The sequence below is a fragment of the Gilbertella persicaria genome, assembly GCF_025201335.1.
Source record: "Gilbertella persicaria strain CBS 190.32 chromosome Unknown B0P05scaffold_45, whole genome shotgun sequence".
Lineage (NCBI taxonomy): Eukaryota > Fungi > Mucoromycota > Mucoromycetes > Mucorales > Choanephoraceae > Gilbertella > Gilbertella persicaria.
Genome location: NW_026252006.1, coordinates 84300 through 97779, shown reverse-complemented (window position 1 = coordinate 97779; position 13480 = coordinate 84300). Strand labels below are relative to the sequence as shown.

The following is a 13480-nucleotide window of genomic DNA, read 5'->3' as shown; positions in this document are numbered from 1 at the left end:
GTCGATAATCGGATGAATAGTAATTCCTTTAAACCGTGTTGGGTAACACATACATGCATGTCTTAGATATAAGCCTTGATAGACTACTCGAAATGCTTCAAAAAAGTAGTCATATTTGTCACAGACAATGTTTTAATTTATTGTTATCCTTTCCATAAATACAAGCGATTTGTTGTTTTCAGTATTCACCTTGTCTAAAGAGGCAGAAGAAGTTTCTATGTCATTAGCATATACGCGTAAATAACCCTCGGTTGCTTGTGTATACGCGTTTTTAATATCATACACAGTATCTATAGTCAAGTCTATTCCAATTCAATGGGTGTCTATAGCATAGACTATACCTTGTTTTGTGTTTAGGACAACACAACCACTGTCATCACCAATCAAATATTCATTCAAGATCAAAAGAGCATCAGCTAAACAGAAAATATATATATATATGTGTGTATATTGGTTTATATTCTAGACAATCAAAACTTACAGTCTGCTTGTTTAGCAGATACAGTCATGACATGTTCAAGCACTTTGGCAGTTAGATCACATCGAAACGCATCTGGTTTTAAAGTAGAGATGGACATGATGGAAAGAAAAGGAAAAAGATATTTTTTGAGTTTCTCTTTTTTTTTATTTCTTTATGATGATGATGATGATATATATGTACAAGCTTTTTGATTTACTTATTTCTAATGTATTTACCAACAACAACAGCGTGATCTCTTTCATAAGGTTCAAGAGTAAGTTGTTCTTGAGGCTTAATTCTTTCTTCTTGAAGCTTCTTAACTTCCCGAGCAAACACAGTGGCAGCATCCACAGTTGAATCAATACAAGATGCTTTGATAGAAATAACAATGTGTCCTTCATTCTTGAGGAAATGATGAGCATTCAAAGCAATAATACGGGCTTGATCAGGTTGAGCAACATCAGCAAAAATAACATCGACATCTGTAGGAATCAACATACGGTACTTTTGAGGGTGACGGGCATCTTCAATGATAGGCACAACATTTGTACGCTTCTTGGCCATGTTGATCAAATCACGACCAGGACGGTGAGAGAATTCAACAGCATAAACAGCACCTTCAGCACCAACAATATCAGCAACATGAGAGACAGAGGTACCAGAGGCAGCACCTAAATAAAGCACCTTCTTACCGGGTGCAATATGGACATGATCAATACCACCCAAGACAGCAGCTGCCAACTTGGATCTGAAGGGGTTCCATACACGGTATTCAATCTTGGTACCTTCAGGACCATCTACAGAAATTCGCTTTTCACCATAAACTGCTTCACCAGGCACCAAGTTCTTGGTGACTAAAAGATCTTCCTTGCCACGGGCAACAAAGATACCAGCATGTCTATGGGGTTCAATAATAACCTTAGCAGCACCCTTGGCACCACCACCTCTGGCACCACCACGGCCACCACGAGGAGCACCACGACCTATCATGATGGTTTAATGACTGTATGCTGATTATATGATTCGACTTACCACGGGCACCACCACGTCCACCACCTCTAGCACCACCACGACCACCACGATCACCGCCGAAACCGCCACGGCCTCCACCACGGCCTCCACCAAAACCACCACGATCACCGCCGAAACCACCACGGCCTCCACCACGACCGCCACCAAAACCACCACGGCCTCCACGATCACCACCGAAACCACCACGACCACCTATACAAAAAAAAAAGCTGTTAGTAAATCCCACTCAAGCATCAATACAACATACCGCGAGCACCACCACGTCCACCACGAGATTCAAAAGCCATTGTTGTTGATAATAAGGTTAAAAAAAGAGAGAGAGAAAAGAAAGAAGAAAAAAATAATCTTTTTTTTTTGAATGACCTCTAAGTGAAAACAAAGGCATTTTTGACATGTGGCTTGGTAAGTAACCAACAGGATTTTGCATTGTTCCGACTGCTTTTACTTGTTCACTTCATGAAGGTTTATTGAAAAAAAGATGAGTGGCTGATTTATCTTTTTCTCTCTTTTATTCATTTTTTTCTTCAAGTATGGCCCAAGGTGCTATTAAGAAAGCTGGCAAGCCCAAGCAAAAAGGAGGTAGAGAAAAGAAGGGTATTACAAAGAAAGGAGGTAAAGTATACGCTATATTTTACCAATATTAAACCAGTGCATAATAGCTCGAGTTATTCCTCCCAAGAAATCTTCTTTAGTCAAGCAACAATCTTTGGATAAAGTAAGCTTTTATTATTTTCTTATTTTTCACTCACATTCAATAGAAACTGACAGCTCAAATCAATAAAAGCATTGAAAGACAAATGTCTGTCAAAGCCAATGCTGTTGGTAAATTGACCATTATGAAGAAATTAGCTGAACAAAAGCCTACTGCTGAAGATAAAACCAAGATCAAGCGCTCTAGCAACAATCGATTGTCATAAACGCTCTACTAAAGATATCCTCACTCTCTCTTTTTTTTTCTTTCTTTCTCTCTGTTTAATCAACACACTGCATACATATACACACACACATATATATACATATAAACACAGCATATACAACATACATTCTAATAAAAAAAAATGAAGAGATCCATTTTATTTCACCTTTTTACTAGCTTTCTTCTTTTTCGGTATAGGTGTATCAAACACACTTTTCAACAACGGCTCAGGATCCAAACCAAGAATTGACCCAGCACATCGATAGCCTTCTTTGGCTTCCTGAATAAATGCCTGTCGCTTTGTTTTCTGCTTAAGTGCTTCAGACAATTTGATACGGTCTATTTCTGGATCACCCATTTCACAAATTGTATTACGTGCTACCCAGCCATACTTGTGTATTTCAGGTACTTTGAGGAATTCAACAAGGACATCACCATGAAATCGTCGACTAGCAACTAGTTTAGGACCAGCTTCTTCATCTGAATAATTAAGAAACTAAGAAATAGAGTAAGCAGCCTATTGAATTTATCTTCACTTTTACCTTGGCGGGATGAGAAGGATATCCAGTAACTCGAGCCCATACGATTTCACCTCGGTTGAAATCGGGCACAGGCATATCATTTCTCTTTGGTTTAGTATATTTCTTTGTATTTTCTTGATTTGCGTTGTTGTTTTCCTCGTCATGATGGTCACTGTTGTCGTCTTCTTCTTCGTTGTTGTTGTCGCCGTCTTCATCTTCATCATCTACATAAACCCATCCTACAGGCGCATACTTCTTTCGATTCTCCTTGTAAGATTCTACAGGACGATTGAGATGAGAAACACCGTTATAAGAAGCAAACAAGGCACGGGCTTCATGGGATATCTTGGTTCGCTTGGTTAATTCTTCAATACTTGCTTCTAAACCTGCACTACGTGTCAAACGTGGTTTAGGTTCACTGAATTTTCTCTTCTTTGTTCTCTTTGTCCGTTTATCTTCTTGTTTGTCTGGTGTAATTTCCATGGGTGTTGATAAAGCATTCTCTTTGCTGTCTTTAGCTTCAGGAGAAGTGTCTTTGAGTTCAAGAGAAGTCAATGGAAGTTCATCAGAGGTATATTGAGGTATATTTTCATTTGATTTGACATTCAGTTCATCCATAATGTCTTCTTCTTGTTCTGTCTTGACTGTTGTCTCTTGTTGGACTAGATCCAAGTCCATGTCCATCCAAGGATCGCCTTCTTCAAATCCTTTATAGTCAAAGATGGCAGTATCAATCGATTGCTGCCACATACCATCTTCCCCTAGCTGAAATTGGCTCATTTTAGCTTGTGCTATCGGTAGTAATTTGTGTGCTGCTGTCTTGAGTTTGTTGGCTACTCTATAATATCCATTTCCAGGTGGATTGTATTGAATCGCATTGTTCCAAATCAGACTGACATCCTCTATAAATGCATCCAGACAAGTATAGCCATGCGTTGTCAGTCGATGTTGGACGATAGAGAAACACATAGGTTTCTTGATCACTGTATGATAATCAGGTGCTTCTTCATCAGTAACTGGATGAAAGAATAGCTTTTTTCGGTCTATTTCCATCAATTGGTGTAAGATAGGTTCAAGGACATGTTCAAGAGGAAACAAGATCATTTCTAAATAAGCCTTTTGTTTACGTGTTCTTTCTAGCTTCAATCGTTCTCTTTTCTGTACTTGTTCAGACAACATGCGAATCTTTTCAAGGTCTGCACGAAGTTGTGTTATCACTTGTTGTCGAATAGCCTGTTCATCTTCATCTTGGTCGTATTTTGATACAGCAGTCCATGGCTAACAGATTGAATACAAAACGCATGGTATATGCAACTTACCTCTAAATGCAATCGCTTCAATAAAGGTGCTCCCCTTCGAGATTCTCGCTTAAGTGACCAATAATGAGCCACAGCATTCACTAACTGAGGTTTCTTTCGCACACCCGATAGACAGACACAAGACAAATGATCAATCTTTTGCAGAATCACATCAGGGGCAATAGGTGCACCTGTTGAATATTGGTGCTGATGTGCACGGGCTACTTTTGTGTCTGTGGTCTGCCGTACCTTTTTCTTTTTCTGAGCCCATTGCACATCTTGTAAGTATTCTTTAGGCGTATGTTTCTCACAATATGCTTTCAAGACCACACCATCTGATTCAAGTGTGTTCATTTTCATGCATAAACCAGCTGCTTTAGCACACGTCACATGAAAAGCAGAAAAGCAATGTTTGTTGTCGCATTGAATACAGGCGCCTCTTTTCTTTCGACAGATAGAACAAGTGAGTTTCCAGCGACTTTTAGGTACATGTTCTATCATTTCAATTGGTTCCATATAGATTGGATTGCCTACGCCTACTTCAGGGATCCAAATGGCGCATAGTAGATGACCCCATTGGTTGGTATTGGTCTGCTTAAATGCGCCACCCTCATTCGGGCAAAACAGACAAGAGACAGGATTCTCGGGGGAAATCATGCATTTTCGACAAAGCCATTGTCCTTCGGGTATATAGGGTATGCCATAACATTCTTGATGAACAGCCACATTACAGCCATCACAGAATACAATGGCATTACTGTTCTCTACTTCTGTATCATCACAGACTGCACAAGCAGAATCTTCTGGTAATAAAATATCTTCTGTCATTGGTTTAGGTGCTTTTTTAATCTATATGCTTATTTAGCTCCAAAAAAAAAAAAAACATCATGACTTTACCAAATTAAACCATTCTTTTTCGAGCTTATCCATGATAGATTCAAACAGAAAAGGTGAGATTTCATCTAAATATTCTTTTCTACGTTCTTTATTATAGAGTTGTAACCAACACTGATCTTGTTCGTCCATATCGTATTCTACTAAATCATATAGTTCAACATCTGTGGGTTCATTATAGTGAATATAATGGTTTTCTGGTCTTGCATAGATTTTGTTTTGTTTATTGTTGTCTTGTTGTTGGTAATGATGAGCTAATAATTGGTCTTCTTGATACTGTATACTGTCTTGTTCTGTATTGCTTTTTGGTTGAATGGTATGATAATTGACAGGCGGTAATTTAGTAAGTTCAATTCCTTCTAAAGGCGCGTCTGTCTGCATAGTGTTTGATAGGCGAACAATAGTGATTGGTTGTTGCCCATCTAAATCAGACGTCATGTCTTCTTCTGAAACCATGTCTGATGTTTTCAGTTGTGGTTTAAGTGCAGCAAGTGTATTGCTTCTTTTAGGTCGACCTCTTCTATTGTGTCTAGACATTCAAGTGAAAAAACCAAAATAAAAAGTTACTCCTCCCCCCTCCTTGTTTATTTATAACCATGAGCGGACACTTAAATAGTCAAAGATCATAAAGAGCTTCATTTTTTTTCTTTTCTTTTTTTTCTTCTTCTTTACCATGTCGAGTTCTTTTTGGGGTATGAATAAAAGAACTAAGATCTAAAAAATCAAGACTGACACAAAATAGGTATCTGCTTAAGTCCTGGCGAAAGTTATCCTGTTCGTGTTTCGGGTATACTTCAGATCAATCAAGTAAGATGTATAAAGTTGACAACATGAGTTAATCCTGGTTTTTTTTAAGGCTTCCTTACCAAATAATGCGCGTGAAGGAAAGACAGTACTTAAAGTGCTTTTGAATGGAAATACGTTTGTGCTATGTACATTAGCAAAAGACAAGGTAAAAAAAAAATCAGACAAGGTGCGTTGTTCATACAAATTCCTTAGGTAGAACACCAAAAACTATCTCATATCTTTATACGTGAAGACAGAGCAACACTTCAAGTAGACGGGACAAAGTAAGCAAATTAACATACTATGTATAGATTTCACTAAATAATAGATTAGCTCTCTTGATTTAATGGGCTATGTTGAACTTGTTGAAAGAGATGATACAGAAGAAGAAGATGATGATGATGACGAAGAGGCAGACACAGTAACAGGACAACCCACTTATATGAACTATTTAAGTGATCTATTGGGTCCTGATTTAGATGATGAAGATGATGATGATTATGAAGAAGATATGGATATGTCTCAAGACGATTATGGTACATTGGCCTTTAGAGATCCTTCTGATAATGCATTCTTGGGTGGTTTTGAATTAAGACATTTTAACTTAATGCCTAATCTCCCTGGATTTGAAAAAGAAGATTTACGTGAACAAGAACAAGATGTGGAAGAGTCACTTTTAAAGTAAGCAAGTTAGTGTAAATATGACTCTGTATATTTATTTGTTGTATATTTAGCGATAATATTGCCCGGGGATTAGTGAACGCACTCTTAAACAGTGGTGATCAAGAACAAATAAAGAAGGGAAAAGAGCTTGCCAAGAAACTAAAGAAACAATTACAAAAGAGAAAGAGAAAACAAACTTTGTAAATAAAAAGAAATTAGAAAAGTTGAGCATGAGCAAAACAGCGACTGCCCATATAACCAACAAAGCCAATATACTGCAGATCTAGATTATCTGATCCTAATAGTTTGATAAGCACATATTTAGCTGATCTTTCTTTCATGTCTATCACAGATAAATTTTGTGAAGAAGCAGTAAACCAAGCTACTGGATCAGCACTGGTTAAGTGTGCGTTATTTTGGGTATATCTTGTAAAGTTGTCTTGTGTAAATAAGTCAAAGGGGCGAGTCACTATGTTTCCTTATGAGATACGCGTTGTTTGATAGACAATAAGCTTACTTTCAATATCAATTGGCTTATGAGAGACAAACACCATGCCTTGTTGATGGGGTGAAGTAAACCTAGAGCAAACAGTCAATGGTTTGTATGGTTCAGTAAGACTTCTTACTCTCGCAAAGGGGATTGAATGATAATGTGAGATAGAAAACAAGGTCTATTATGTTGATGTTTACTTTCTTTCCATCCTCTATATCGTAAAAGAATATTCACTGCACTACATGGTTGAGAACTAGGATATCTAAGTACATGTCTTTTTTACATAGGAAATGTAAACATACCAATACACACTTTGGTCATTTCTAAGGACATTCTGTATATTGTAATTGGCACTAATGCTGATTTATATACTACGGATATTGATGTCTATCTACCTTAATTGTCCTCCGTCTTGATACACAATTTCAAATTCTAATGGGACATAATTCATATTGGTTGGTGTTTCCTCAATCGACATGTTACAGGCAGAAGATAGATCAACTGCTTTATCATCCCTAATACATGGTGGGCCATGGATAATGGTATGATAGAGATCAGGATCTAATGCAGACCCAGAGAAATAAGAGGATCTCGTCATAGACACAGCTGAACTGATACTGCTCGGAGGATCAACAATGTTGCCTTCAGAATCCCGATAAACAATGGCTTGCGGTAATCTCAGTCGAGAACCACGAAATGTGTTTGAACGAGGCAATCGAGGTGCATTTTGCTGTAAAGAGAGTGATGACTGAACATGATTCATAATGGTATCTAAAGAAAAAAAAGGAACAATGAGAAGAAAAAGGCAAATGAGTGTATTATTGTTTATTCGAATTTGTTTATTTCTGCTTTCCCTCGGGCTCCTAGGAATTATTGTGGTATTCTCTTAAGATGGGCTTCTTTGCCTCGGGTAATAAGGTAGTCTACTTCAACAAGCTTGGTAAGAGGAATTACCCATCGTTGATAGAGATCAACTACAGCTTCAACAGGAATACGCAAATGTTTACTTGTGCCTTCTTGTGCTTCATCTAATGTTTGGCCGTATACAAGAGCCTTTCTGCGAAGTCTTTCTAATACTTGAGCTTCCACTGCTTTGTTTGTTAAAAGCTCATCAATTTTTTCTCTATCTTCTATCAGAGCTAATCGAATATATTCTTCAGGATTGGATCTAAACTTGGATTCCGCAATGAATTTACCTGTCAAATACATAAGTAAAAAAAATTTTTTTTTATCGATGTATAACTTTACCAAAGTGAATACGCTTACTTAATGCTTGAAGTGCTTCAATATCTTTTGTAACAGAACTACCATAATTTTTATCGTCTGTATGTTTACAAATCACAGGCACGATATCCTTAATATAAGCTGCCATGATCTTATCGTTGATATTAATGTCATTGGGTTCTAAAAATTTATCAAATTCAAGTGGAGGAAGAATAGGTTCTGGCAATGGAGAAGTGAAGGCATATTCATCAGGACTGTTGTATTCATAGGATTAGTATAGGCATATACGCAATGTATACTGTACCTAGTGTATCTACGAACTTTGGCTAAAAGAAAAGATGTGAATACAAGGATCAAGATAAATGTCGCTTATTTACCATGCACTTTCTCTGTTTCCCATAAAAAGTATTCTAAAAAGTTTTTCTCTCCAGTAGCACCTTTGAACTCCAAAGCGCCCTTTTCGTAGATACAAGAGTTCAAACCAAACTGTGCTCTTTCGATAAGGGCTATAGAAGGATCAGTTTTGAATGAATCTTAATGCATGATGCGTACCGAAAATAATGGTGTCTTCTAAGCGAATTAAAGTACTGCGTAACTTATCAAGTGTATAGGGGCCGTCTGCTGCCATAGTGAAGAGGAGGAGAAGAAGAAGAAAATAAAAGAGGGAGCAAGTTGTCTGAACATAAAAATCAATCGGATGCTTAAAAAGGGCAAAGAAAGTAGTATGAAAAACATAAGGTTTTTCAATCGGATGCTCAAATGCACTGTGAGTCATTGTTTCTCTCGCTGAAAACTCACCCCCACCCCTTCACCGATTATTCCGCTCAAGTATATATCTTTAAGGTGTTTTTTTTATGCATCAAGTAACACAGGAACAAGAGAGAAATACACTTGTACAGGTGTAACCTTTTTATTTCTTTTGTGAATTAGGCTGTTCAGCAACTGTCTTTCTTCTTTCTTTTTTGATAGTATCCCAATCGATACCTGAATTCACTCTTTGTTTTAACTTGAGACTCATAGAAGAACCTGGAGGAGGCGTGTTTTTCTTTCTTTCAAGTTCTTCTTGCTGCTGCTTTGCATGTTCTGCTCTTGCTCGCATAGCAGCATTGGGTCGAGGTGATTTTAATGCCAAGGATGCACTTCTTGTAGGTGGTGAATTCACTGGTTTTTGTGTGGTTGATACCGGAGAATCACATACAGCAGCTAGTTGATCACGGTTAATATATATATATATATATTTCACAATGCATAATTCTGATTACCTGAAAGTCGACGTGTAGTTTTTTTGACTGTAGGTGGTGGTGATGCAGTTTTGGTCGAGCGTGGTGTGCTTGTATTTGATCGTACTAAAGGCGATGTTGAATTCTTTATGTTCATCGAGTGACGTTTAGGGTTAGTTGTTCCCCGAGAATGGCTTGCTTTATCTTCGTCATAATTTCTAAGATCGGGTATGATTTGACTATACAGAAGTTATTGAGTTAAATTTGCTAGATGCATGTATCTATACCTTCTTGCTCTTTCTAAACGGAAATGATAATGATCATTATCGTCTTGTTGTGCTGGTGTATTGTTATCCCCTAATACCATGTTAATTTCAGAAATCGATCTGAACTCGATGTTTTCTTACATGATATCCAAGTCGTAGCATGACTTTGTTGCTGTGGTGGGGGTGGTGTAGTCACTGGTGTAGAGGTAGCTGAAGTTGTGTTGCTATGAACAACAGTCGCATGTTCTACTGAAGCTTCCGCTGGCTTCTTTTCCTGTTTCTTTGGTGGTTCAAATTCACGGTGACCCCACCATTCTGGAAATGTATTAGGTAACTTTGGCTTTTCCGCTACGATTGGCTCTGTTTCATGTTCCTCTTCTTTGATTGCATCCATTATGCCTGGCACGACAGCTTCATGCTCTAACTCTTCTTCTTCTTGGTGATGAACCTCCTTAACTATCTGTTGCCTATAGATTAAATACAGCTGCCTATCATATGGATATTCTGTCTCTACCTGGTCCTCTTGGTCTTGTCTTTTTTAAGAAACTCCTCGGTTGCTTGGTTTATTCTTTCTCGATCTTGCGAATACAAGACAGCAAAGCATATCAACTCTCGTAACAAGTTAAATACATCCGTAGGTGGGTGTTTGTCTAAAAACTCGTGAACATAAGGCGGTAAGGTACTTAGAAAGGCTTCCATAATGACAAACGAGAAGAGGAAGGAAAAAATAAGTAAATAAATAAACAGCGGCTCAGGGTATCTTTTTTAGGATAAGGGTGACACAACAGAAGGTGCTTTCTCTTTTTTGGGATATAGGTCCCCTAATGTTCGTTTTCCTCGTATTTGTATTGCTGTCACTAAAGTTTGTTTTGATCTTGTAAAGGCATGAATTGCATGTTTGTTAAATATAGCACTATTTGACTTTTTTTTTCTTTCTTTCTTTCTTTCAAGATCCGAGTTCATTGACTTTGCCGTAGAACGAGAAGTCAGATTCTGCTCGAATGGGCAAACTATTGTTCAATGATGCTATGATAATATATAACAGCATAACCAGTAAACAAATTATGTATTTGTAATAGAAAAATTACAATTAGGAACACTGTGATGAATGAAGAAAACAAAAGATTAGGTCAGTAAAACTTTGGAATGCATGGGTAAACTTCTGGAGTATAAAAAGACAGCAAATTCAAGTCAAAACAGTATTATATATATATTTATATAGAATCCAAGGGCAAGGTCAGTAAAAATAAAACTAGAAACATAGATAGGATAAAAGAAAAGCACAAGGACTAACAACCTCAAGACATCATATGAAATATTCTTTTCAAAATGAATGCTACTGTAACATTACCTATTGCAAGTTGAGCAACTACTGTATGCTTCACCATTGATTTCAGCATGTTTTGCACTGTAAAACAGTTTGTTCCATTATAATACGCTAGGCTTTGTATTCTTATGATTCAATGCAAGAGAGTCCATAGTATTTATTATATAAAGATATTGAAAAAAGGTTTTTATTAGCCAAGAATTGGGATATACGTATATTTTTTGAGAAGAGTTGGGGTATTATTACAGTAAGATTGAGAATAATGCAACATAATGAATAATGTTTTTTTTAAAAGAGACAGTGTTTAAGCACTGATTCTACCAGTGGCAGAATAGACAAAGAAAAGAACCCAAGCAACAAGTAAGCAGACGATGAAAATGCCAAGGAAAAGATAGTTTTGACGCTTGACCGGTGTATCACTGTAGGAATCTAAACCTTGCTTGTTCAAATTAACCTCGTGATCGTTCTTTTCTTTCATGCGTAACAAACGCTTAGAACGTCTCATTTCAAGAAGATTGTCGAGGAAGAAGAACTGAGTACCCACAAGGCGCAAATCAAGAGTAAACCAATACAAGAAAGTACCAAGAACAAGATCATGACACCATTATAGCTTTGGTTAGCTGATTTGTCTTGAACAACACCCACAATGATATCAAGGATTGTAGTACCAATATTGTTGGAAGCCTTGTACATACCAAGACCAGTACCGATGTAATCAGAAGGCAAGATCATACCAATTGAAGTAATCATACCAATAGGACCGAAAGCAAGAGAGATACTGTAAAAGACCATGCCTACAGTAGCGTTGACATAAGTCCAGGCAAGCAAGCAAGAACTGAGGATCAAGAAGATGGCAGAGATAACTAAAATAGAAATACGAAGACCAAACAGGTCCATGATGATACCTAAAATAGGGGTCGCCACAATAGGAACAGATTGAGATGCACTTGCAGTGTAACCAGCTAAAACTTTGGTACTACCAAAATGAAGCTCAATGAATTCAGTACTGATGGTTTGGAAAGATGACCAGACAGCAGCAAAGATAAATTCAATCAAAAGAATATGCCAAAAGTAAATAGGGAACTTGAACACACTTCTCCAGTGGAAAGCTTTGCGACGCTTCAAGTTCTTGACTTCTTCCTTGGTCATCAATCCACCAATACCAGCAGCAGCGTTCTTTGAATGGTTTTCGGCAATAGCTTTACGACGCAAGTGTCTTACAATAACGGCGTATATCAAGTTCATTATGATAGAGAAACAACAAATGATAAAAGAAAGCCAAAATGCCCATACCCAGTCACCTGTTGATACTGCAATAGGGTTAGCGACCAAGGTACCCAAAAATGTAGCAAGACGACTGATAGAGAGCTGGAGACCAATAGCAATTGAAAGATTTTGGGTTCTGAACCATTTAGACAAAATAGATTCTTGCATTGTCACAATGAGACCAGAGCCAATACCAAAAATGACACGACCAGCGACCATTAAACCAAAAGAATGATATTTTGCTGCAATAGCTGTCAACAAGCTACCAATAATTACAACCAAATTGATACCGAGTGTACCCCAAATGGAGCCAAACATATCAACAAAGATACCACCAGCAATAGGGAAGATGGTGTTGATAATTGAAACCGAGGAAGAAAGAACACCATATTGTGTATTGTTAATAACCAAATTCTATGTAACTAATGAGTAAACTAATTCTGTGTGCAGCCGTTACACAGCATGCTTGTAAAGTGTAATATTACCGATTTAATCTGGGCTTTCATAGCACTGAGAGCACTTTGTGAAAAGTGAGCGCCCACTAAAAAGAGAGAGAGATGTTAGTACTTGGATATACAGATAAGCGAGCAAACCTACAAGGAAATAGCAAAGCAGTAATGAGAGCAAGGAGCTTATATTGCCATGGTGCATTAGCCAAGGCAGCATCACCCGCTTCTTGTTCTGATAAAGGTGTATGCTCACTAGCATTGCTGCTATCAATATTGTGATTTTCATCTAAAGCCTTTTCACTAGAAGTGTATTTGTCAGAATGAACATCATCCATGACAGCTACTTTTTCATTCGGAGCAGACATGGTAGTGTTAGAGAAAGAATAGTAAAGAAAGAGAAAAATTTTAAACTAATCAGATCTTTTATAGTTTTTGTGTGTGTGTGTGCGTACATGTCTTAGAGTAGCACAAAAAGTGATCATGATTGGAAGTAAAAATTTATCTGATCTCTAAAAAGTAACATTATTGGATATTAGTACGGGTAAAAAATACAAAATTGATTCGATAACTGACGACCACACTATTTTAAATCTTTTCCTTGTATCATTATGTATTTTTTTTTTTTATCATATCAGATTTTTTTTCTATTGTTGATTATCTGATAT

The 13480-nt window shown here is 37.4% G+C and overlaps 10 protein-coding genes across 10 annotated transcripts; 2 read left to right on the top strand and 8 right to left on the bottom strand.

Annotated features, from left to right (window-relative positions):
• Positions 1–2: 2 nt before the first annotated feature.
• B0P05DRAFT_556545 (uncharacterized protein) lies at positions 3–586 on the bottom strand. The gene is made up of 3 exons (XM_051579923.1): positions 482–586; positions 342–416; positions 3–302 (listed from the first exon to the last, which is right to left on the bottom strand). The coding sequence occupies exons 1-3, from the start codon at positions 576–578 to the stop codon at positions 133–135; spliced, it is 342 nt and encodes a 113-aa protein (XP_051431410.1). The 5' UTR covers positions 579–586; the 3' UTR covers positions 3–132.
• Positions 587–1609, bottom strand: B0P05DRAFT_556544 (Fibrillarin). Its single transcript, XM_051579922.1, has one exon. The coding sequence runs from the start codon at positions 1448–1450 to the stop codon at positions 674–676; it is 777 nt and encodes a 258-aa protein (XP_051431409.1). The 5' UTR covers positions 1451–1609; the 3' UTR covers positions 587–673.
• A 327-nt stretch (positions 1610–1936) lies between these two features.
• Positions 1937–2526, top strand: B0P05DRAFT_556540 (uncharacterized protein). The gene is made up of 3 exons (XM_051579921.1): positions 1937–2104; positions 2152–2207; positions 2251–2526. Exons 1-3 carry the CDS (start codon positions 2023–2025, stop codon positions 2407–2409), a joined length of 297 nt encoding a protein of 98 aa, XP_051431408.1. The 5' UTR covers positions 1937–2022; the 3' UTR covers positions 2410–2526.
• A 36-nt stretch (positions 2527–2562) lies between these two features.
• B0P05DRAFT_556539 (PHD-zinc-finger like domain-containing protein) lies at positions 2563–5801 on the bottom strand (the record flags this gene model as incomplete). Its single annotated transcript, XM_051579920.1, has 4 exons — positions 5125–5801; positions 4249–5076; positions 2951–4207; positions 2563–2904 (listed from the first exon to the last, which is right to left on the bottom strand). Exons 1-4 carry the CDS (start codon positions 5656–5658, stop codon positions 2566–2568), a joined length of 2958 nt encoding a protein of 985 aa, XP_051431407.1. The 5' UTR covers positions 5659–5801.
• On the top strand, positions 5509–7070 carry B0P05DRAFT_245769 (uncharacterized protein). Its single transcript, XM_051573322.1, has 6 exons — positions 5509–5813; positions 5864–5928; positions 5978–6073; positions 6121–6191; positions 6241–6588; positions 6642–7070. Exons 1-6 carry the CDS (start codon positions 5795–5797, stop codon positions 6772–6774), a joined length of 732 nt encoding a protein of 243 aa, XP_051431406.1. The 5' UTR covers positions 5509–5794; the 3' UTR covers positions 6775–7070.
• B0P05DRAFT_590505 (uncharacterized protein) lies at positions 6786–7826 on the bottom strand (the record flags this gene model as incomplete). The annotated part of the gene is made up of 5 exons (XM_051582813.1): positions 6786–7039; positions 7088–7149; positions 7197–7316; positions 7366–7416; positions 7459–7826. 5 exons carry the CDS (start codon positions 7824–7826, stop codon positions 6786–6788), a joined length of 855 nt encoding a protein of 284 aa, XP_051431405.1.
• A 36-nt stretch (positions 7827–7862) lies between these two features.
• Positions 7863–8988, bottom strand: B0P05DRAFT_556531 (chorismate mutase). Its single transcript, XM_051579919.1, has 5 exons — positions 8840–8988; positions 8665–8793; positions 8592–8613; positions 8312–8541; positions 7863–8259 (listed from the first exon to the last, which is right to left on the bottom strand). Exons 1-5 carry the CDS (start codon positions 8913–8915, stop codon positions 7934–7936), a joined length of 783 nt encoding a protein of 260 aa, XP_051431404.1. The 5' UTR covers positions 8916–8988; the 3' UTR covers positions 7863–7933.
• A 144-nt stretch (positions 8989–9132) lies between these two features.
• Positions 9133–9764, bottom strand: B0P05DRAFT_245744 (uncharacterized protein). Its single transcript, XM_051573321.1, has 2 exons — positions 9550–9764; positions 9133–9490 (listed from the first exon to the last, which is right to left on the bottom strand). The coding sequence occupies exons 1-2, from the start codon at positions 9662–9664 to the stop codon at positions 9198–9200; spliced, it is 408 nt and encodes a 135-aa protein (XP_051431403.1). The 5' UTR covers positions 9665–9764; the 3' UTR covers positions 9133–9197.
• B0P05DRAFT_556528 (uncharacterized protein) lies at positions 9726–10530 on the bottom strand. Its single transcript, XM_051579918.1, has 3 exons — positions 10321–10530; positions 9795–10261; positions 9726–9746 (listed from the first exon to the last, which is right to left on the bottom strand). The coding sequence occupies exons 1-2, from the start codon at positions 10470–10472 to the stop codon at positions 9865–9867; spliced, it is 549 nt and encodes a 182-aa protein (XP_051431402.1). The 5' UTR covers positions 10473–10530; the 3' UTR covers positions 9726–9746; positions 9795–9864.
• A 752-nt stretch (positions 10531–11282) lies between these two features.
• Positions 11283–13298, bottom strand: B0P05DRAFT_556527 (major facilitator superfamily domain-containing protein). The gene is made up of 4 exons (XM_051579917.1): positions 12964–13298; positions 12852–12907; positions 11645–12780; positions 11283–11600 (listed from the first exon to the last, which is right to left on the bottom strand). Exons 1-4 carry the CDS (start codon positions 13178–13180, stop codon positions 11405–11407), a joined length of 1605 nt encoding a protein of 534 aa, XP_051431401.1. The 5' UTR covers positions 13181–13298; the 3' UTR covers positions 11283–11404.
• Between the last annotated feature and the right edge of the window lie 182 nt (positions 13299–13480).